Consider the following 25,291-nt stretch of genomic DNA (forward strand, 5'->3'; position numbering starts at 1 on the left):
TATAGACTATAGACTAGACTATAGACTAGACTATAGACTAGACTACTAGACTATAGACTAGACTAGACTAGACTAGACTATAGACTAGACTATAGACTAGACTATAGACTAGACTATAGACTAGACTATAGACTAGACTATAGACTAGACTATAGACTAGACTATAGACTAGACTATAGACTAGACTATAGACTAGACTATAGACTAGACTATAGACTAGACTATAGACTAGACTATAGACTAGACTATAGACTAGACTATAGACTAGACTATAGACTAGACTATAGACTAGACTATAGACTAGACTATAGACTAGACTATAGACTAGACTATAGACTAGACTATAGACTAGACTATAGACTAGGACTATAGACTAGACTATAGACTAGACTATAGACTAGACTATAGACTAGACTATAGACTAGACTATAGACTAGACTATAGACTAGACTATAGACTAGACTATAGACTAGACTATAGACTAGACTATAGACTAGACTATAGACTAGACTATAGACTAGACTATAGACTAGACTATAGACTAGACTATAGACTAGACTATAGACTAGACTATAGACTAGACTATAGACTAGACTATAGACTAGACTATAGACTAGACTATAGACTAGACTATAGACTAGACTATAGACTAGACTATAGACTAGACTAGACTAGACTATAGACTAGACTATAGACTAGACTATAGACTAGACTATAGACTAGACTAGACTAGACTATAGACTAGACTATAGACTAGACTATATACTAGACTATAGTCTATTTATATAGCACTGAACTTTCCATGCCTGATGACAGTTTTAAATTTAGCTTAAGAGAGAATTTATTTATGTACATTTATAAGTACACGTACTTACTTTTTTTAAGGCGAACTAAGAGCAGGGTTTTATAATATGAATAACGGTAAAGAGTAGGGTGTAAAAGTGAAAAAGAGAGAGAGCTAGACTTTATTATAACTGTAACCAGAGAATGAGTTTTGTTTCTATCAAGTATGGGTGTGTGTAAGTATTAAAGCTTAAATTAAAAACTTGCGCATTAACAACTAATACTTAAAAATATTCAATAGCCTATTTTAAGGGTGAGTTTAAAGAGGATATAAAGCAAGAAAAACAAAGGCTTAAATTTGACAAACCAAAAAAACAATTTCCCTTTCCTCTTTAGTTAAAACCAATAAATATATAGAATAGAAAAAGAAGAAAGAAATCAATAATAATTAAAGGTTGTTTAAACTGCCTTTTGGTATTGTTGTTGTTTTTGTATTGTTAACTGAGTTTTCTTATCTTATAACTGTACTTGTGATACGGTTTTCATGTTTTTGCTCTATAAGCTTTTCTTGTCTACGGTTTTGGTTATGAGAGGAGGAGTGGGAGAAAGAGTAAGTTTATTAAATTGTTTTAATTTGTTATCTATTCACAACAAGAATTAAAAAAAAACCATTTAAAGAAAAGTTGAGTTTATTTCTCTAAAGCAAAGTGTTTATGTTTGTATTGTTGTCGGTTACTTTATTTTTATACGCATTTATATGGCGCATTTACGTAAAGTCAGGTGAAATTCCAGTTATTATTTTCTTACTGATAAGCGAAGCTTTATATATTGTTGTTGTAGTAAAAAACCCCCCTTTACATACCAGCTAAGTTTTGCTTTCATATCTAATTTGTTAATGTTAAAGAACTGATAAAGTTTTAAGAACAAATAAATAAAAAAAACTATGACTAAATCTAAAAACTTATGAATGAACACTTAAATAAAGAAACGATTTCAAAAGAGAATTACCCAAAAAGCTAGCTGAATGAGATTTTAAATAGCTGAATAAGAATTTATGATAAATTCCTTTAAGATTATTAAATATGACACATTTTCCTTTAGCTGAATTGCGAACAAAGCAGCTAAATAGCAATTATTATTGCAAATTTTCAAAATTCGAAATAAATATTCTAATATAGGATCAAAAAAGTTCAGCTGAATAGCATTTTAAGCAGCTGAATTACAAATTTTAGCAGCTGAATTGCTTAAAATTAAAAAATTCCATATTTAAAGCTTGCTGAATAACATTTTTTATAGATAAATTGAAAAATTGTTTACAAATTTTTAATAAAAACACTAAAAAATTTAAATAATAAAAATGTTTCTTTAGCTGAATTGCTATTAAAGCCGCTGAATTATAATTTTTGTTAACAAATTGAATAATTCTAATCATATTTTTCAATATAGCATTAATAAAACCCAGCTGAATTATATTTTTTGCTAGCTGATTTACTAATAATTAGGAAATTCGTTCTTTTAAGCTAGCTGAATAACATTTTTAACAGCTGAAATATAATTTCTGAAGCCTATATCACAAAATCCAAAAACATTTTTCTATATAGTCTCAAATAAGTCCGGCTGAATTATATTTGAATTAGCTGAATTGCTATTTTCATCAATAATTTATATTCAAATGTTTTAAATATTTAGAAAATCTTACTTTTTTGTTTGCTGAATAGCATTTTTAATAGCTGAATTATAATTTTAATCGCGAATTTAAAAAAAATTTAAACATATATTGGGATATAGTCGCAATTAAGCCTAATAATTTTGATTTAAAGCTTGCTGAATACAATTTTAAGCAGCTGAATTGCAGTGCTTCCATAAAATTTCTCTAAATTGAACTTTTAACCTGGCTGGATGTCATTTTTATTAGCTGAAATAATATTTTAATCCAGCTGAATTACATTTTTAGTAGCTGAATTGCTATTTTAATGTTAAATTTGCATAAATTTTGAAATAATCTTCATTTAAAGTTTGCTGAATACAACTTTTAGCAGCAGTTTAGCAGTTTTTGTTTAAAATTTCATTAAAGCTAACTGTATATCTTGCTGAATAGCAGTTTTAGTAGCTGAATTGATGTCTTAATCTATAAGTTATTTAAAAATTTTCCAATTATTAAGAAATTTTCAATTTAAAGCTTGCTGAATAGTAGTTTTAGTAGCTGAATTACAACTTTTCAGCTACGATTCTTTCGAAAATGTTTTAATTATTAAGATAATTTTCCTAAATTTTTATAAAAATTTCAATATTTCAAACAATATATTTCACTATATGCCTTAAAAACTTTAGCTGAATAGCTTTTTTGCCAGTTTATTTTATGATTTTATTTTCCATTTCTTTAAAAACTATGGAAAACTGTACAATATTAAACAACTGCGTTTTAAAATATTTCGAAATCTTAAGAAATTCTTTAAGCAATTGTAAATGTTACACAAATTCATGTATATTTTACATACCTGCGGTATTAAATGTAAACTTTTTATATATAAAAATAAACTTAAACATTCATAAAGAGGAAAATCCCCAAAAAGAAACACCAATACAAATACATAAACAATGAAAATTTCAAAATTAATTTGGAAAATGCAGGAAAACTGGTGAAAAAAACAATCAAACACTTGAACGAAATAAATCAAGAGATGCTTACACACATACAGAGCTCTTGACAGACAATAGAGAAATGAATTCCGAAAGACATAAGGAATGAGAGGAATATAAAGAAAAAGATGTCGGCATAAATGAAAATCAAGAAAACAAATGTCAATAAGAAACCTATAGTAAAAGTTAACAAAAAATCCCTCTTCTAAGGGAAATAGATCAAAAATGCTCTTTTCTTAAACCTTGGACTAAAATCAAATGAAAATCTAAAGAAAATCGGACAAAACAGAAAGAAAATTCAAATCAAAACATTGAAAAGCTAAAATTAATCAAAATGAGAACACATATTAAAGAGAGTATGTGTAGGTGGCTAATAAAGCATATACACACATACAGTTAATGAGTAATGTATTCGGTTGCGTATGAGTGTTTAAGATTTTGGGAAAATTTCATTTGTAAGTTTTGAAAACTTACAGAAAATTTGAAGTATTATACAAATGCATTACTATTAGCTAGCGTTTAAACGATCTCTAGTGAACATGCCAAATAATAAATTAGTTTTAGCAGGCGCAGAGAGAGAGAGAGAGAGAGGGAAGAAGAGAGCGCAATATCTATTTTGACTCACACAACCCCTACTCGATTTGATCAGCGATTTTTTATAGACAAATGTAAATACTTGAAGAATTTAATGGACTAAGAACGACCAGTAACCGAATAATCTTTAAACAATTTGTCATGAGTACCCACTTGCAAATGTCATGGGTAATCAGTTCTAAATAACACTTTTCACTTAGACTGTAGACTGGACTATATACTAGACTGTAGACTAGACTATATACTAGACTATAGACTAGACTATATACTAGACTATAGACTAGACTATAGACTAGACTATAGACTAGACTATAGACTAGACTATAGACTAGACTATAGACTAGACTATAGACTAGACTATAGACTAGACTATAGACTAGACTATAGACTAGACTATAGACTAGACTATAGACTAGACTATAGACTAGACTATAGACTAGACTATAGACTAGACTATAGACTAGACTATAGACTAGACTATAGACTAGACTATAGACTAGACTATAGACTAGACTATAGACTAGACTATAGACTAGACTATAGACTAGACTATAGACTAGACTATAGACTAGACTATAGACTAGACTATAGACTAGACTATAGACTAGACTATAGACTAGACTATAGACTAGACTATAGACTAGACTAGACTAGACTATAGACTAGACTATAGACTAGACTATAGACTAGACTATAGACTAGACTATAGACTAGACTATAGACTAGACTATAGACTAGACTATAGACTAGACTATAGACTAGACTATAGACTAGACTATAGACTAGACTATAGACTAGACTATAGACTAGACTATAGACTAGACTATAGACTAGACTATAGACTAGACTATAGACTAGACTATAGACTAGACTATAGACTAGACTATAGACTAGACTATAGACTAGACTATAGACTAGACTATAGACTAGACTATAGACTAGACTATAGACTAGACTATAGACTAGACTATAGACTAGACTATAGACTAGACTATAGACTAGACTATAGACTAGACTATAGACTAGACTATAGACTAGACTATAGACTAGACTATAGACTAGACTATAGACTAGACTATAGACTAGACTATAGACTAGACTATAGACTAGACTATAGACTAGACTATAGACTAGACTATAGACTAGACTATATAGACTAGACTATAGACTAGGGACTATAGACTACGACTATAGGACTAGACTATGACAGGACTTAGACTATAGACTAGACTATAGACTAGACTATAGACTAGACTATAGACTAGACTATAGGACTAGACTATAGACTAGGACTATAGACTAGACTATAGGACTAGACTATAGACTAGGACTATAGACTAGACTATGACTAGACTATAGACTAGACTTAGCTAGAACTTAGGACTATAGACTAGGACTATAGACTAGACCTATAGACGATAGACTATAGACTAGACCTATAGACTAGATAGACTACTAGACTAGACTATAGACTAGACTATAGGACTAGACTATACTAGACTATAGACTATACAGACTAGGACTATAGACTAGACTATAGACTAGACTATAGACTAGACTATAGACTAGACTATAGACTAGACTATAGACTAGACTATAGACTAGACTATAGACTAGACTATAGACTGACTATAGACTAGACTATAGACTAGACTATAGACTAGACTATAGACTAGACTATAGACTAGACTATAGACTAGACTATAGACTAGACTATAGACTAGACTATAGACTAGACTATAGACTAGACTATAGACTAGACTATAGACTAGACTATAGACTAGACTATAGACTAGACTATAGACTAGACTATAGACTAGACTATAGACTAGACTATAGACTAGACTATAGACTAGACTATAGACTAGACTATAGACTAGACTATAGACTAGACTATAGACTAGACTATAGTCTAATCTATAGCTGTAAAAGTAACCAGTAACCATATAAAAAATACTCTTAATTTTAAGTAATTTAATCCTCTAGCATCTTAATGTTATTGTTTCTAAAAAAAAACTAAATAAAAAACAATACTTTACCAGTATCTTCAGTTTCAGACAGAGAAAAATGTTCCAAAATATCCGTCTAAATGTCTGTCCCCCAAAATAGGCTGCAGCAGCACCACAATGTTAGGCCAAACGAACCAAATATACGTGCCACACACAACAGCGAAGAAAAAACTCTCTTAGATTGTTTTGAGTCTATTTTTAAAACAGAGAGAGAGAGAATGAAAAAGAAACGGTGGCACGAAGCAGTGCTTATTTCTAAACACACGATGCGATTGGCGGCAGTTGGCCTGGTTGGGTACTGAGGGCGCTGAGGATGGATGTTGTGAATTGAATTTTCTTTTCTTTTTCTTATTTTGATTATATTTTGTGTTGCTGCTCTTTTGTTTTAAATTTTATATAAAATTTCAATACTCTACGTATTGAAAGAAACACGGAACTAATAAAAAACACGGCGGCGTTTTCGTTATAGCCGTCGTTAACGATAATGCTCGGATTTTTTTATTTACCTTTCGGCTGCTGCTCTTTCTTTCTTTCTCGGCTGTCTATATTAGCGACGAGCGTAGACTGAATGAGTGTGAGTCCAACTGTATTGAAGACGGAATGGATACTGATTTAAGAAAACCAATTCAAGTTGGCTATGAGCATCAAAAATTCAACAAAAAAAAAACAACAACCAACAACAAGAACACATTCAGAAACATCTTAGCCTCGATATATTCTTCATCATATCTATAATATAGCAAGAGCATCTTGCTGTATATATATTTTTTAAATACTATATAGAATTGTAGAATATATATAGAGTACAATACCATGACTATATAGTATGCGTTTCAAAAAAACACCAACAACAACTAAAATAAGTTGTACATTTTTGTGTTTTTTTGAAATAAGAATGAAAATAATTAAACGGATTTTTATTGTTGTTGCTGTTTTATTAATGTGAATTGTACAACAAGATCAGTAGAAAGATATTCTTGGCCAAAGATTTTCTTTGCAATACAAACAACAGATTTTATTTTGAAAATACGAAATTGTTGCGAAATCAGTAATAAAATTTAAAACAATTTTTGAAATAAAAATAAAATGAAGATCTGACCATATTATAGATCAGAATACAAACTAGATATATAGATATACCTAGTCTATAGTCTAGGCTTTATTTTATTCTAAATTCTAGTCTATTTTTTAGTCCACTGTCTATCCTATAGTCTACTCCATAGTCTACCGTCTAGTCTAGAGTCCAGTCCATAGTCTAGTTTATAATTTAGTCTATAGTCTAGTCTATAGTCTAGTCTATAGTCTAGTATATAGTCTAGTCTATAGTCTAGTCTATAGTGTAGTCTATAGTCTAGTCTATAGTCTAGTCTATAGTCTAGTCTATAGTCTAGTCTATAGTAGTCTAGTCTATAGTCTAGTCTATAGTCTAGTCTATAGTCTAGTCTATAGTCTAGTCTATAGTCTAGTCTATAGTCTAGTCTAGTCTAGTCTATAGTCTAGTCTATAGTCTAGTCTATAGTCTAGTCTATAGTCTAGTCTATAGTCTAGTCTATAGTCTAGTCTATAGTCTAGTCTATAGTCTAGTCTATAGTCTAGTCTATAGTCTAGTCTAGTCTATAGTCTAGTCTATAGTCTAGTCTATAGTCTAGTCTATAGTCTAGTCTATAGTCTAGTCTATAGTCTAGTCTATAGTCTAGTCTATAGTCTAGTCTATAGTCTAGTCTATAGTCTAGTCTATAGTCTAGTCTATAGTCTAGTCTATAGTCTAGTCTATAGTCTAGTCTATAGTCTAGTCTATAGTCTAGTCTATAGTCTAGTCTATAGTCTAGTCTATAGTCTAGTCTATAGTCTAGTCTATAGTCTAGTCTATAGTCTAGTCTATAGTCTAGTCTATAGTCTAGTCTATAGTCTAGTCTGTAGTCTAGTCTATAGTCTAGTCTATAGTCTAGTCTATAGTCTAGTCTATAGTCTAGTCTATAGTCTAGTCTATAGTCTAGTCTATAGTCTAGTCTATAGTCTAGTCTATAGTCTAGTCTATAGTCTAGTCTATAGTCTAGTCTATAGTCTAGTCTATAGTCTAGTCTATAGTCTAGTCTATAGTCTAGTCTTAGTCTTGTCTATAGTCTAGTCTATAGTCTAGAATCTATAGTCTAGTCTAGTCTCGGTCTAGTCTATAGTCTAGTCTAGTCTAGTCTATAGTCTAAGTCTATAGTCTAGTCTAGTCTAGTCTATAGTCTAGGTCTAGTCTAGTCTATAGGTCTAGTACTATAGTCTAGTCTATAGTCTAGTCTATAGTCTAGTCTATAGTCTAGTCTATAGTCTAGTAATAAGTCTAGTCTATAGTCTCGTCTATAGTCTAGTATATAGTCTAGTCTATAGTGCTTAGTCTCTAGCTCGTCTATAGTCTAGTCTATAGTCTAGTCTATGTCTAGGTATAGTTCTAGTCTATTAGTCTGTTCTAGTCTAGTCGTATAGTCTGTCTATCGTATAGTTCTATGTCTAGGTCTATAGTCTCGTCTTAGTCTAGTCTATAGTCTAGTCTATAGTCTAGTCTATAGTCTAGCTAGTCTAATAGTCTAGTCTATAGTCTAGCTATCGTTCTAGTCTTAGTCTATAGTCTAGTCTATAGTCTAGTCTATAGTCTAGTCTTATAGGTCTATAGTCTAGTCTATAGTCTAGTCTATAGTCTAGTCTATAGTCTAGTCTATAGTCTAGTCTATAGTCTAGTCTATAGTCTAGTCTGTAGTCTAGTCTATAGTCTAGTCTATAGTCTAGTCTATAGTCTAACCTATAATCTCGTCTACAATCTGATCTTTAGCCTAGATTCGGACTATATTCTAACCCTTTTTCATGTTCTCTTTCTTTCCCTGTAACAAACCGGAAACAGTAAAATTCTATGAAAATGTAAACGTTTGTTTTGAATTTCCTTTTTAAATTTTATTTACAATTTGAAAAATAAAAGAAAACCCTTCAATAATTAGGCTTTACTTCCTTCCTACTACTAATTGATAGAAACAAATAATATAAAATAAACAATAAATATTTAATGAATCACCTTCGCATATTGTTTTTATTTTTTTCCTATACAAAATTCGGTTGTTTTTATTTTCATAAAAAAACAGGGGGGATAACGAAAAATTTGAACTCATTTTAATTTGGAAACCCGAAGAATAACAACAACTACATTTATAATGACTTACATACACACATGCAGGGTTTAAAACACCCATGCAAATGTTTAGCTAACGAACGACGGAAGGACGGACGGACGGACGATATAACAATATGAGAGACGCGAGTACTTATAATCGTACTTGACGCGAGCTAAAAAAGCAACAACAACAATAGTAAGCATATATATAGGAACGATTACTTTTGTACAAGAATCGTAAAATGTGAAAATTAAAACAACAACAACAATTGCTATGTTTATATTAAGGCTCGCTCGGTGAGAGTTCGATATGAAAAATCTAAACATTGCTCAGACCAACAACAGCAACAACAAAAACGTAAAGTGTAAACAACAAAAAAACATTAGGAGCAAGTAAATACAAGTACAACGTAAATTAAAGTGTATTACGTTGTTAGTGCTGCACTATTAACAGTGTGTTGTTGTAATTTTTGTTGGTTTTTTGGGTGTTTTTGGGAGGTGATCTGTTTTTGTTGTTTTTCTATAATAACGAAGATGATGTTGCCACTGTTTGTATGTTGTTTGTTTGTTTTTATTATTGTTTTACTCTCGTTTGGTCTTTTGCTTAGATCTTGTATGTGGATTTTTTTGTATATTTTTTTTTTCATTTAATTTTAATTTCAAACGGGCCATGTTTTAAAAATAAAACGTCTTGTGTATTTTGAAAACGAAATTTATACTTATGGTTCTCTCTAGTATAGTTTAGCTTTGAAAAAGAACACATTTGAAAATAAAAAGCAAACATATAGAAGAAATTAAAATACATACATTTAAAACAGAGTTTTGAATGAATGAAAAAAATATTTTATAAAAATTTAATAAATTGAAAGAACTTACTACGAGTAACCGCCCAAAAGGTAACCGTTAACCACTATTTTTTTTTTAAAGAGACTAGTTTTTATACTTTTTATTAAGAAACAATTCTAATCTCTTTGAAAATTTCCAATTACAATTAATTTAGCAACGGGTACCCGCTTTAAAAAGTAACCAGTATTCATTATAATATTATAAAAACTAGATTTTTATGTTATTTATAAAGAAAATATTCTAATTCCTTCGAAATTAATGAATATTCTTGTGGGTACCCGCTTAAAAAAGTAACCAGTAAATTTTACAAAAAGTAACCAGTATTTAGGTAATCCTTAAAATGCATAAATATTTTTAATGTTTACTAAATAAATAGGATAAATTAAAAATTTTGCTAGCAAATTCAATTTTTCTACGGGTACCCGTTTAAAAAAGTAGCCAGTTGTTATCAAATCCTAAAAATGAAAGCAGATTTTTAATATTAATAAAATAATTAACAGAAATCTGTAAAAAAAAATTAACAAAAATATTAATTTTTACATGGGTACCCGTTAAAAAAAGTAACCAATATTCATCAAACTCTAAAAACAAAAGCAGTTTTCTAATACTAATAAAAAAAACTAAAAGTAATTTTTAAAAAGTTTAAGAAAAAATCTAATTTTTACACGGGTACCCGTTTGAAAAAGTAACCAGTATTCATTAAATTCTAAAATAAACTGTAGATTTGGAATATTTATAAAATAACTTAGTTAAGGTGTTAACAAATTTGTCATAATTATAAAATTTTGAGCGGGTACCCGTTTCAAAAAGTAACCAATATTCATAACATTTTCTAAACTAATACATATTTTTACTACTTATAAAATAACTAACAAAAATGTTTAAAAATTTCAATAAATATACTAATTTTTACACGGGTACCCGTTTAAAAAAGTAACCAGTATTCAGTAAATTTTAAAAATAAATAGTAAAAATAAATAGTATTCATTAAATTATAAAAATAGATACAGTTTTTTACTATTTATAAAATAACAAACAGAAATCTTTTAAAATTTTAGCTAAAAAGTAAATTTTTGAACGGTTACCCAATAGAAAAAGTAACCAGAATTCGTCAAATTCTAAAATTAAATTTAGATTTGGAATATTTATAAAATAACTTAGTTAAGGTATAAACAAATTTGCCATAATTATAAAATTTTGAGCGGGTACCCGTTTCAAAAAGTAACCAATATTCATTACATTTTCTAAACTAATACATATTTTTACTACTTATAAAATAACTAACAAAAATCTTTAAAAATTTTAATAAATATACTAATTTTTACACGGGTACCCGTTTAATAAAGTAACTAGTATTCAGTAAGTTCTAAAAATAAATACATGTTTCTACTATTAATTAAATAACAAACAGAAGGTATTTAAAATTTTAGTAAAAAAGTACATTTTTGAACGGGTACCCGTTGGAAAAAGTAACCAGTATTCATTAAATTATAAAAATAAATACATTTTTCTACTATTTATAAAATAATAAACAGAAGTTATTTAAAATTTTTAACAAAAACGTACAATTTGGAGCGGGTACCCGTTTGAAAAAGTAACCAGTATTCATTAAATTCTGTAAAGAATTTTACATTTTTAATATTTATAAAATAACTAACAGAAATCTAGAACAATTTTATTAAAAATACAAATTTTTAAACGGGTACCCGTTTTTAAAGGAAGGAAAAAATTCTTATTTTTTATTAAAATAACGTTTGTATTCTTTTAATAAACTGTCTAACACGTAATTTTTTCACTAAAATAAAATATGCTTTTAGCAAGATTAGGCCTAAGAGTGAGATCATGATGATCATGATGCTGTAAAACTGATCCCTAGTGTGTGTGCAATGCATAAAATCCAACAGAAAAAAAGCATAAAATATTGCTTCAAGTTTTTATCTAAATTTATAAAATTACACTTTTGCTTATGCCAGCGATCAAAAAAAGTATCCAGACATTAGGGCAAAATAATAAAAACAACAGCTATTGGAGAAGATATTTATAGTTCTTTCTTTACTGCTGACTGCTAGAGCAAATTAGAGAGTTGGATTGGTATTTTAAGGTATTTTTTTTATTCGTTTGATTTTCAAGTAAAGAACTGTCTGTGCATGGGTTGTGTTAAAGATTGAGTTCAAGTTCTATTTATAACAAAATTTTTATGTATAAATGAGTTCCGCTAAATGTTTATAAATGATTTTTCTTTTTTTGAATTGAGTAGAGATTTTAAAGAAACATTTTATCATTTTACTTACTTTTTAGATTAGAACTAAAGTGTAATTTCTTTAAATTTAAAATAAAAATAAAACTTTAAAACACGTACTTATAAAAACGACAGTCATTTTAAAACTAATCGATAGTAATTATAATAAAATACCATATTGTAAGCTTTTAATGGCAGAGGCAACAAAACAAAATAACTGTTAAAAACAACAACAATAAAGAAAATTGAACTAGAACAAAACCCAACACAAGCACGAATTGAAACGAGCTATAAAAACCAACAACAACAACAGCAACAATAGTAGTAAAAGGTATTCAACAAAAAGGACAATAATAAACATGAAAACTTAAAACACGAGAGAATAAACTTACATACACACACTCACACCAACTTATAAATTCTCAATTTGTTTACAAAATCGAACAGTTCTATTTACAACAAATACACAACAACTAGTAAAAGAAAGTTATTGACAAATCAAACGCAGTTAGTATTAGTTGTTAAAGGAAAGAGCGATAGAGAGAAAGTTTTTAGTATTGATGTTTACCAAAGCCAGGGTTGGATAATACAGTGCAATGCTAAATTATGTATTATTACAGAAAAATGTTAAAAGATCACAATATTTTGTTAATTTAAGCAATAAAATGCCTTTATATTAATATAAATATTATAAAAATTGTAATTTTCATAATTTTAAAGGAATTTTAAGAATTTTAAATCTTAACGAAACCTTTTCTTTACATAAGAGTAAAACTTTTTATCAGTTTCATAAAACTAAAAGAAAAATCTAATAAAATTGAAGAAATTTTTATGGAAATTGGAAAATTTAGCAAACTTAACGAAGGAAATAAAAGGAAACATAATTATTTGTTAACGAAACTTCAGTTTCCCTATAGATGCATTAAAACTCAAACTTTTTTCTATAATCAATCAGAAAAATGTAACTCATTTGAGAAAAAAATCTCAAATTGGACCATATTGAAAAACTTAACATACTTTAAAAATGCGTTTAAAATTTTCATTTTGGACCTTATAAAAAACTTAACGAAACTTCTTAATGATAAGCTAAAAATGTGTAATTTTTATATATTTAAAAAGCATATTAAAGCTATTTTAGAAAAAATCAGCAAAATTTTTAATTTTGACAATTTAAAAAACTTAACGAAACTTTTATTACTAAACGAAAAGCAAAAGGTAAAATTTAGTTCATAGTTCAAGAGCCAAACAAAGTAACTTTTAAAATTCCGAAAATTTTTCCATATTGGTGTATTTTAAAAACTTGACGAAACTTTTATTTCTAAACGAAAAACTTAAAATTGTAAATCTGTATATATTTGTATAGGATATTAAAGCTATTTTAGAAAATCTGAAAAATTTTTAATTTTGACTAATTTAAAAAACTTGACGAAACTTTTATTTCTGAACGAAATGCAGAGGAATATAAATTATTGCATATTTCTAGAGCCAAGCTACTTTAAAAATCTTCAAAAAATGTTCATCTTGGTACATTTTAAAAACTTAACGAATGTTTTATTTTTTAATGAAAAGTTAAAAATTAATAATTTTTATATATTTAAAAAGCATATTAAAGCTAATTTAATAATCCAGAAACTAATTGTAATTTGGTTAATTTGAAAAACTTAACGAAACTTTTATTACTAAACGAAAAGCAGAAAAATAAAATTTATTTCATATTTCTATAGCCAATCACAGCCACTTTTAAAATTTCGAAAAATTTTCCATTTTAAACAATTTAAAAAACTTAACGAAAGTCAATTTTTTTAATGTAAGGCTTATGAGAGATACTTTTCTGCTTAAAAACCAAAAAATTCTTAAATTTAACAATTTAGAGAACTTGACGAAACATTTTTACGACAAAATAAAACTTCAAAATCATAAATTTTACAAAATTTTTTAAAAATACGTAAAAAATTTTAAAAATGTAGAAAAAAGTTAAAATTTTGTAGAAGGAAACTTGTTTTTCTCAAAATTATGACTTTTAAAAAAAGTTTAAGGAATTTTTGAGTTATCTACCAAATAATTTTCAAAAGAATCTTAAATTCTCAATATTTTCTTCTTTTGCTAAACAATTCCCTTCGCATTTATTAAAAATACGTCATAAATTATGTTACTACTAACTTATCCAACGCTGTTTAACAAACAAGAGACAGTTGTTAGAAAAATAACGTTAAAAACGAAACAAATTTAATAAAAACCTTTAAAATAATTACAGAATTACTTATAAGGAAAACACATGAAGGAGACATCAATAGCAAAAACAACAAGGACTTTAAAGCAAAACAAAAAGTTTAAACTTATAAGTAAATGTGCTAAACAGGGAGGGAAAACGGAAATTTTTATTATTACTAATAAATGTTTAATAAAATTAAAGAAAAATTAGTTGAATTTACCACTGATGTTTTAATTTTTAATAAAAATTCAGAAAATTACTTTAATTCCTGTAAGTTCAGTTTAATTTCTTTGTTTTTGAGGTAGTTTTAAGTAATTTGCTAATTTCTAATGGCACTGTATTAACCATCTCTGCTAATAAATACCGTAACTTTAGACAAGAGTTGATGTCATACAAATAGACAATGAATGAAAAGCATGCTGTTTTAAGTTTGTTTTTCTTTTACTCTGTCAAATGATAGTAAATAAAAGGAGAGTCCTTTGACAAACGAAGAGAAGAGTAGGGAAAAGTAGAAAAAAATAAAAAGCAAAAACAACAAAAATTAGAAGGTTAAAGTTTAAGGATTAAAACGTAGTTTTGAAGCTGCCAACACAAGGTTTAACTAAAGTACGAAAGAGACAGCAAGAGACAATAAGAAAAAGGACAAAATGACGTTATAAAATAAACAGAGATTTGTGTGTTTGCTACCAAAAATAAAAAATGATGACACAAGTAGGGTTTAATAGAAAAAAAAAAAAACAAGGGTGCAAAATAATTTACCCACTCTCAGACACACAAACACACACTTATAGACATTTCCACTAACACATTTGAACATATTGTTCAATACAGACTTAAATAATAAATCCTGTATAAACGATTTCCCTTCAAGTCTAAATTGAGTTTCAATATTGTTGTTGTAATTTTGGGGTGGTGGCAAAGCAAAAAGTTACAACAACAAAAAGGACGCTCTTAAAGAAAATCTTACAAAATGATGAAATTCTTATTGGATGTTTAATAAAATTATAACTAAATCACATATTAACAAATTATTAACTTAAACTTACCCCAAAATTAAAGTTGAAGTTCTTGCACACTTAAAAATGTTATTGTTGCAACTTAATTTCCTTTAGTTTGTTAAATATTTTAACTTTTCATAAATCTTTAACTTTTGCAACACTTTTGTTAATTATTTGTATAAAAACCTTTTCAAAGGCTTTAAAACTTTTCACCATAAAACAAAAAATCACTGAAACCTTGTTAATAAGCCTTATGGCTAACACTGAATGGACTCCTTGCTGTAGTTAATAACTTTTTTAACACAATTTTCTTTATGAAAAAAATTTTTTTCTGTACTTCTTGCCTTCCCGCCTTTACAAACTATTACTTTATACTCGTTTGTCTGCAGCTTACGTTTTAATTTTTAATTCAGCTTGTCATTTTTATTAAGCTGTTTCTTTTTTCAGATTTCTGTAGTTTCCTTTTTAGCTGCTGCTGAGTTTTCCTTTCAATTCACCCATCTGTTTTGTTGTCATTTTTTGCCTACAACCCCCTTTTTGGCACAATTGTTGTTGTTATTAATGTTTCTATATGTAAAAAAAAGAGATGCCATATTAGTTTGTAGCCAACATAAAGGTAAGGCAGTTCTTATAAACAGTTGTATTAAAGGTAATGCAGTTAAATGTCATATGCTTCGCAAACAGAGTTGCCAATAAGTAAACATTGAAGATAAATAAGCGCTTTTTAAAGGAATTCTTTGAAATTTGAAAACAAAAGCTATTTAATAGTTAAATAATACTCGATTTAACAGTTTTTAAATAAAAATCTGCATTTTTTTGTTAAATTTGATAATAAATATGAAATCAATTAAAATTTAATAACATTAATGACTAATAATTTTAGTTTTTATATGAATTTTGTTTCAATATAAGTAAAAACTAACAATTTTGTATTACAGTACAACAAAGTGCTAATTTTTTAATAATTCACCATTATTTTTTTTTTAATTTTTAAAAAAAATTATTTTCTTAAAAAAATATAAGTAAAAACTGATAATTTTTTGTATTACAGTAGAAGAAATGCAAGTTTTTAAATAATTCACCAATGTTTTTTAATTATTTAAAAATTTTAAATTAAATTTTGTAAAAATTTAAATATTTTTTTATATTTGTAAAAATTCAGAAATTTTTTATAAATGTGTTAAAAATTCGCCAAAATTTGAAAAATTTACAAACATTCCTATTTGGCAATTTTGGTATTCTGCATTTCGTTTCGAAGCTCCGTCATTAAAATAACAACTTAAGCGACACGGCCAGACACAATTCATATATTTTATAAAAATTCAAATTTTTTTTAAAATTCATAATTTTTTAAAATTTATATATTTTATAAAAAAAAAATATAAATTTTCTAAAAACACATATTAAAGAAAAACTTTGGAGAAATGTTTAAATTTTGAAAAATATACATAAAAATTGTGACAAATTTGTTAAAATTCTCAAATTATGTAAATATTTGTAAATTTTGTAAAAATACATACAAATTGTCACGAATCGTAAATTTTGTAAAAAAAAGTCAAACAAAAATTTAGTTAAAATTCTTTATATTTGTAAAAATTTATAAATTTTGCAAATTTTAAGAAAATCACAAATTTTGTAAAAATCAAACAAAAATTTTGTTAAGTCCTAAAATTTTGAATGAATATTTTGTTAAAATTCTCAAATTTTGTAAAAGTAAGGTTTATAAATTATGTAAAAGTTTATAAATTTTGTAAAAATTCATATATTTTGTAAAAATACATAAATATTGTAAAAATTCATAAATTTCGTAAAAATTCATAAATTTTTAAATTTTGTAGAAATTTATAAATTTTGTAAAAATTCATAACTTTTGTAAGAATTCATAAATTTTGTACAAATTGTGACAAATCAATAATTTTATAAAAATTACAAATTTTACAAAATACAAAATAAATTTTCAAAATCAGAAATGCTAAAATTTTAAAAATTTAAGAAAAATTTAATTTTCAAGTTTCATAATTTTTAAAAAATTGTGAAAAAATGCATTAAAACTTCTATAAACAAATAAAAAAATCATAGCAAATTTATATTAGTCCTTTTCATCTTAAATTCAGTTTTTTACACATTTTTACTTCTAGAAAAATTTCTCTTTTTCAACTTTAAATCTTTTTAATTTAAAAAAAAAAAAAATTTCTGTAAATTCAGTTTTACCGCTTTATTTTTATTTTGGAAAAATATTTCTATGGCTAATTTTTACTAAATTAAAACATTTGTAATATGTTAAATTAAGTAATAAAAATGTTTAGAAACTATTAAAGGCTTATTAGCCTTAAAAATATCTACAATTCTTATATATTGTTTAAACAAATTAAAAAATCTTTAATAATTCTAAATTTTCTTTAATTTAAGCGCTTTTTTCTTAACTTCCTTCCCAGTGGCATTGCTATTTATTTTACTAAATACAACCCTGCTAAATGTTTTGTTTTCAACCTTGACATTTGTCGAAGTTAAAAGCAACCCTGTTGTTTACACTGCTTTACCCACCCTAATACAGCTGTCAAAAAAGTTCTTTTCCGGTTTAATTCACTAAGAAGAAGGTACGATTTTTTGCTAAAAATCAAGAAAATTATTTTAAAACATCTTAAAACTATAAATAAAATTGTGTTTATTAATAATGTTAAGAAAAAATTTCATATATTGTTTAAACAACAAAACAAATATCGAAAAGAAAAAGTGTTTTAAAAGAGAAAAATAAACATAATTAAGGAAGATGGCCTTTCCTAAGAAAACATCAACTGATATATTTCTTTTACTTGTTTATTTTTATGTTTTGTGCGGTTGCTGTGGCTTAAATAGAAATTAAACACAAAATGGGTCGGTACTCAAGGGAACCAGAGACAGCTGCCAAATCTTGCAAAGCCCGTGGACCAAATCTACGTGTGCATTTCAAGGTAAGTTGGAAAAATCATATACAAGTGTTTGATGAAATAGAAGAAGAGTGAAGGAAGCAAATGGAAGTGACAGTTAATAAGTTGACATGTGTGTTTTTAACAAAAACAACAATAATGTTGAAAAGTGTGAGAAAGTGAGGTTAGTTTTTGCAGTTTTTGTGAAGTAAATTTAGTTTTTTTTGGAATTATGCATCTTAAATCAGTGCTTGGTGGTATTTTATTGTGCCAGTAACTTTTGCAAAGATGCTAGATTAAAACAGTGAGTTCCCCAAGGGGAATGAAGTGTGGTGGGCCAAGCATCAGCAGAATTTAAGATTTTGTTCAATATCTTTTATTCTTCTTAGACTTGGTTATAAAAATCTTTAATTTAAAGTAATTTTTTGATAAAAATTGAGCATAAATAGTGTCGGAATGTTTTCTAATCTAAGATTTCAAAGGAAGAGTTCGAAAAAATTATGTTTTGGAAAGATTTTGTGGAATCCTTAAGTGTTTTAAAGTAAATTTTTTGTTTACTTTAGTTACGGATGGAAATTCTTCCTTTTTAAGTACATCTTGTGAAACATTTTGAAGTTAGGAATCCGGATTAGTCAGAACTAAAGGTGCGTAACAATAGTGATAAAAATTAGTGGAAAAATCCGTCAAAATAGTGTGATCCGGAAGATCTTTTCAAATCAGTCGTCTAGACCTTTGTATTGTTTATAAACTGGACTTTTGTTAAATCGATGATCTATAAACTATACCCTTGTCTAATCTATGGTATAGAGCTCTGTCTAATCCAATAGGTATACCCCTACCTGCTCCATTTAGAATCCTATCCCATCAGCATTTGCTATAATGACAAGTTGTTTAATTAACCAAGACTTGTTTAAGTTTGAAAAAAATGCTGTATATAAAATATATTTAACAGATAAACAGTGGTTAATACTTTAACAAAAGTTTAAACACTACCTGTCCTGTTAAACAAACTAACACAAAACTCCCTCACTCTCGGTCACTTTTTTGTTTAGCTCAGCATTTGACAATAATGACAAGTTGTTTAATTAACCAAGACTTGTTTAAGTTTGAAAAAAATGCTGTAGATTAAATATATTTAACAGATAAACAGTGGTTAATACTTAAACAAAAGTTTAAACACTACCTGTCCTGTTAAACAAATTTAAAAAAAAACAAAACCTTCAACTCATAGATTTCTGTTAACAACAATATAACTAAACAAATTGTTTCTTTATCTTTTTTTTAGAACACCCATGAAACCGCCCAGGCCATCAAGCGTATGCCTTTGCGTCGTGCCCAACGTTTCTTGAAGGCTGTTGTCGACAAGAAGGAATGTGTACCCTTCCGTCGTTTCAACGGTGGTGTTGGCCGTTGCGCTCAAGCCAAACAATGGAAGACCACCCAAGGTCGTTGGCCCAAGAAATCCGCCGAATTCCTTTTGCAATTGCTCCGCAATGCTGAAGCTAACGCTGACTGCAAGGGTCTCGATGTTGATCGTCTTGTTGTAGACCACATCCAAGTCAACCGTGCCCAATGCTTGCGTCGTCGTACCTACCGTGCTCACGGTCGCATCAACCCCTACATGTCTTCTCCCTGTCACGTTGAGGTCATCCTTACCGAAAAGGAAGAAGTTGTCGCCAAGGCCTCCGAAGATGAGCCCGCCAAGAAGAAATTGTCCAAGAAGAAGTTGCAAAGACAAAAGGAGAAGATGATGCGCTCTGAATAAGTTTAGCAAGGAGTAGAGATTTTTATTTTAATTATATAAAATAAAACATTTTTATTGTTTTAGGCGTATATGTCGGACTATATTGAAAAAAGTAAATGTTCAAATAAAAGATCTTACATTTGAACGATGTTTTTTAAGAAAATTACGAAAGAGTTCTTTTATTTGTAGTTTACAGGTGAAGTTTATTTAGACTATATGGACTGCCGCAATATGCTAATCTATTGACTAGGCATTTAGCAATTTTATATTCTAATATAGACATTAGCTATACTACTATAGATTTTTAGCTCATCTACAGGCTAGACCAAAAGCTAGTCTCTACAAAAGCAAGAGCCTATATGCTAAATCAACAGCTTTAGCTAGTCTTTTGACTTTACAAAATACACCAGTAGTCTATCGACTAGATTGTTCTGCATTTCAATTACATTCCACATTCACGCTACGATCAGAAATTGGTATTCCAACAAAAAACGGGATCGTAAGAAAAAGAAGATGAGCCCGCCAAGAAGAAACATTTGCATTTTATTTCAATGCTTTCCGATTGTGTGTATTATGCATTACGATCGTAACTACGTTTTTGTAAATTGTTATTTTAGTGACTTTTAGCTAGTCTATAGACTAGACCTTTAGCTAGTCCATAGTCTAGCCTTTTATCTAGTCTATAGACTATACTTTTACTTAGTATATAGACTGGAACTTTAGCTAATCTAGCTATTTTATATTCTAAAACATTAGCTAGCCAATTGACTAGATCCTTAGCTAGTCTATAGACAACATCTTTAGATAGTCTAAAGGCTAGCCTTTCAATTAGTCTATGTACTAAACTTTTAGCTAGTTTATAGACTAGACTTTCAGCTAGTCTATAGACTACACCTTTAGTTTGTCTATAGTCTAGACTTTTAGATAGTGTATAGACTGGAGCTTTAACTAGTCTATGGACTAGGTTTCAAGCTACTTTATGGACTAAAACATTAATCTTATAGCCTATAGGCTAGACCTTCAGATAGTCCATAGGCTAGACTATGAGTTAGTCTATAGACTATGCTACCTTATATACTGGACCTTCAGCTACTCCATAGACTAGTTTTCTAACTACTTTATAGACTAAACCATTAGATTTACTATAGACTAGATCTTAAGCTAGTATGTGGGCTAGACCTTCAGATGGTCTCGATCTATGTCTTGATTATCTATCTATCTATCTATCTATCTATCTATCTATCTATCTATCTATCTATCTATCTATCTATCTATCTATCTATCTATCTATCTATCTATCTATCTATCTATCTATCTATCTATCTATCTATCTATCTATCTATCTATCTATCTATCTATCTATCTATCTATCTACATATCCATCCATCTATTAAAAAATTAAAAAAATATTTAAATTGCGAGCATATTTTTAGGCGCAAAATATTACTAATGCAAAATTTGGAATAATAGGTTTATTTAGAAACTAAATTAAAATGACGTTTTTTTTGGGTTCAATTAAAAACTAAATTAAAATAAATAATTTTCTGTGGTCCAGTCTTCTTATCGAGAGAGGGTAGTGTGATGCACGTTTCATTTTTGTATAAATTTGCCATCTTCATTTCTGATTTGAAGAAAATAGCAAATTCTTTTTTGTAGTGCACTAACATACCAGTAGTGTAGGCACGGCCTACAAATGTATCATTAACATTAATGTTATTTTTGTAAACATTATGTTATTGTACTTACATTTCTACTGCCACTGTAACACGTAACAGTTTCATTCCACTTTCCTGTTCAGTTTTAACGCATGTATGTAAATAACATTATGCAGTTTTTAGTTACATAGTCTTGTTGCTTGTTTTTGTTTTTTTTTTTACTGTGATTCTGTTCACCAGTAGAAAACAATAATAACAGAGGCAGCAATAAAAAACATAGGCGCTAATTGTGTTGTATAAACACAAACAAATAAACACTTTTTTAAAACAACATTACATATTATTCTGATTTCCCCCATGAGTTTGTTATTGTTGTTGTTTTTATTTAGTTTTTTATTGTATTTATTATTACCGAGAGGGACAGACAGATTATTGGTTTGATAATTTAAATTAAAATGTTGCTTTTCTTGGTGTATAATAACTTTTATTGATATTTTAGTGGTTTTTTTATTACAAATAACAAATCGTCCATTAAGCTGGTAGAGAAATGGAAGGGGTTAACATTCCCTTTAGTTATTTCTTTGTTAATTTAAGTATTTTGGCTTTAATAACTTTAAATTTTTTATGTTATTAATAATAACTTGCCTTTGTTTACCCTTGATTAGAGGAAGGAAAAAACATGTAGTATTTGAAAAAATGTGCTCAATTTTTTTTATCTACATGACAAAAAAAAAAAACTCATCATCAACATTACTATATTGTCATTATCACCAGCTAGTACTAACTAGCTGCCAGCTACTATCCATCTATCACAGTTTTATTTTATTTATTTGATTGTATTGTATTATTGTTTGAATATTTATTTTATTGTATTATGTATTTAGTAACATTTATTTCAATTTTGTTGTTGATTTCTGTCAAGTGGCATTTTTTTTGCCACTCAAATCAAATTAGATGATATTTTTTTGTGGGGTTTGTTTTGTGGCTGTTGGGTGCAATTGTTGGAAAGTAAGTATTGTTTAAGAGAAGGTATTTTAGGTTAGGTGAAATGTTGGTATAAGTTTTTACTTTAAATTAATAAAATAATTATGATTTAATCTTACCTTGTTGTTATTTTTGGTGTTTTTCACGCTTTTAGTTTGTAATTGAGTTGCCATTTGCTTATTTACTCCTTTTCTTTGATTTGATGCCGTTTTTTTCAGTTAAAATGTAAACAAAGCCATTCTCCTTCTTGTTTTTTTAGTTGACAGCAAAGTTGTTCTTATATTTAACCGTTTGTTTCTGTTTAAAATGTAAACAAAACAAACCAGGCTTGTTTCACTTTATAACAGAGATGTTATGATGTTTAATGACTGTCACTTCTGCAACTTTGTTTTGTTTTGATGAAAAGATAAACAAAACATTTTTGAACAGTGCTGCTTATATTTATTAAAAAAGGCGCTTTTTCTTACTGCAAAATAGGGTATTTTTAGATTCGTTTTAAATTTAAACATTTTTCAAGCTTCCAGGGGACAACAGCAGTAATTCTACAAATATAAAACGGTTCAATGATTATGGTTTAGTTGTATGTTGTATATTTTTTTATACAGATTTTTTGTAACTCATCTTTAGTAAATGAGTTTAACTAAATCACAGTTTTATTTGAAAAATTTGACTTTAAGCACGCATAAAAACGCTACATGAATTTAAAAATTATTAAAAAAAATATATTTAACAAAAAAATTATAACGTAAAACATAAAAAATCATAAAAAATGTAATTTATTAACCATAAAATTACTATTAAACATAATTGCGTTGTTATTAAACAATAGTGTTACATTTTTTATTAAAAAGAATAAACCAAATAAATCTATAACAAAGTTTACTTTAAATAAAAAAATTTATGCGAATTAATAACTACGTTTTAAAAAATTTTTGAAATATTTATATAAAGTGACCAGCTGTTGAGTGTTTAATAATATTTATAATAACTTTTTTACAAATGTAACATTTAATAACTATTTATAACATGTTATTAAATTTAATTAAATAACAATTAATCCATTAAAATATATAGAAATTTTTTAAACCACAAAACCACTTTTTTTTAAATTGATCACTTTTTATAAAATTTATGAAAAGTTTTGTTAATAAATAATTTATTTGAGTTGTTACAAAAAAACAACATGTGTCCATATTTTAAATATTAATAACAAACAAGTGTTTTTTTAATTTATATGTTTTTATGTAACTAAATAAAAGCAAATATAATAAACAATAAAATGTATAACTAAAGATTTAATTAAAGGAATTTTTTAAATATTTTAAACAATTTTTAAGAATTTAATAGAAGAAACTTAAGTTTTTTTACAAAACTAAAGAAAGTAAGAACCAAAATGGAAAATATCTAGAAAATAAATTTAAATTTTTTAAAGAAAGCATTTGAGAGAAAGTGAACAAAATTTCCAGAATTTGTTACAATGTTACTAAATTTTTTTAAATATTAATTAGTTAATTAAGTCTGTACTATTTTCTAGTCTTTGGTCTATAGTCTCGACTATGGCTCCAGTTTTTTTTCTAAGACAACCCTGAATTGAAATCAACATTTCCTTATTACTATAATCTAATTGACAAATTTGGTTCCGTTCTTATTTACAGCAATAAAAAAATTGTTATTAATCTTTAAAAAAACAGCAAACAGTTCTATTAGTGATTAGGCAAATGACTACATTACCGGTTTTTTTTAACTTTCCTTGTCACTAACTGGATTAAACCGATTTAGGTTCAAGAAACCTTAATTCTAGCTTTTAACATTATAAAAATAATATGTATAAAAAAACAACAATTAAAACCACTTTTTTTTGAGACATAAGTTTCTCATAGGAAAAAATGTTTATGAATTAATTAATTGCAATAAATAATTATTATCATAAATTAAATACATAATAATTAAAAAAAATGTAAACAAGTGGCAATTAATTTAAATTTTAAAACAATATTACTTTAGACTTATTCATAATAGATGATGAAAGTTTTGTAGTAAAAAACTGAAGAGAAATGAAATGATTTGCCATATTAAACATTTTAGTTGAATTAAAATAATAAAAATTATTGCGTTTTACATAAATTATAGAATATTAGAAATGAAAAATAAGTTTGTTGTATGAAAAAGAGGTTTCAATTGTTTACTATTATGGGCTTCCCTGAGAATTTATAGTTTTATTAGAACATTTTTGTTATTTACTTGGTTTATAATAATATTTATACAGAAATTTAGTTTTTTCTTTAAAAATCCTTAATTTTTTAAACATTTTTTTAACAAATTTCCTTTAATTTTATTAATTTTTTTAAATTTCTGCTAAATTCAGTTTAATTTTATGTTATTTTCAACATTTTCATTATTTTGATGCTTTTTCTTAATTAGCGGTTTTTATTAATTGCAAATTGTTAACATTGCAAGTAAAAGAAGGATGTTAAGTGACGTTATGTCACAAGCGCGATGTTGCCAATGTGTTATTGACTCTTAAGCATGT

The 25,291-nt window shown here is 27.3% G+C and overlaps 2 protein-coding genes across 5 annotated transcripts in view; one reads left to right on the top strand and one right to left on the bottom strand.

Annotated features, from left to right (window-relative positions):
- LOC119612669 (probable E3 ubiquitin-protein ligase bre1) overlaps positions 1-23,190 on the bottom strand; it is a 31,334-nt gene extending 8,144 nt beyond the window's left edge. Inside the window, exons 1-2 of one of the 4 annotated variants that reach the window (XM_037968506.1) lie at positions 22,881-23,189; positions 15,521-16,039 (exon numbers count right to left, since the gene is read on the bottom strand). The gene's annotated coding sequence lies outside the window, so the exon portion shown is untranslated. Of the gene's footprint in view, positions 1-6,056; positions 6,628-15,520; positions 16,040-22,880 lie in introns of those variants that run through there. The other 3 variants (XM_037968507.1, XM_037968504.1, XM_037968505.1) reach the window with 3 other exon arrangements.
- Positions 17,956-20,288, top strand: LOC119612670 (60S ribosomal protein L17). Its single transcript, XM_037968508.1, has 3 exons — positions 17,956-18,069; positions 18,329-18,423; positions 19,664-20,288. Exons 2-3 carry the CDS (start codon positions 18,343-18,345, stop codon positions 20,141-20,143), a joined length of 561 nt encoding a protein of 186 aa, XP_037824436.1. The 5' UTR covers positions 17,956-18,069; positions 18,329-18,342; the 3' UTR covers positions 20,144-20,288.
- Positions 23,191-25,291: the final 2,101 nt, after the last annotated feature.

The sequence above is a fragment of the Lucilia sericata genome, unplaced genomic scaffold (assembly GCF_015586225.1).
Source record: "Lucilia sericata isolate MDLA Ls3-8-SP2 unplaced genomic scaffold, ASM1558622v1 Contig001792F_arrow, whole genome shotgun sequence".
Taxonomy (NCBI): Eukaryota; Metazoa; Arthropoda; class Insecta; order Diptera; family Calliphoridae; genus Lucilia; species Lucilia sericata.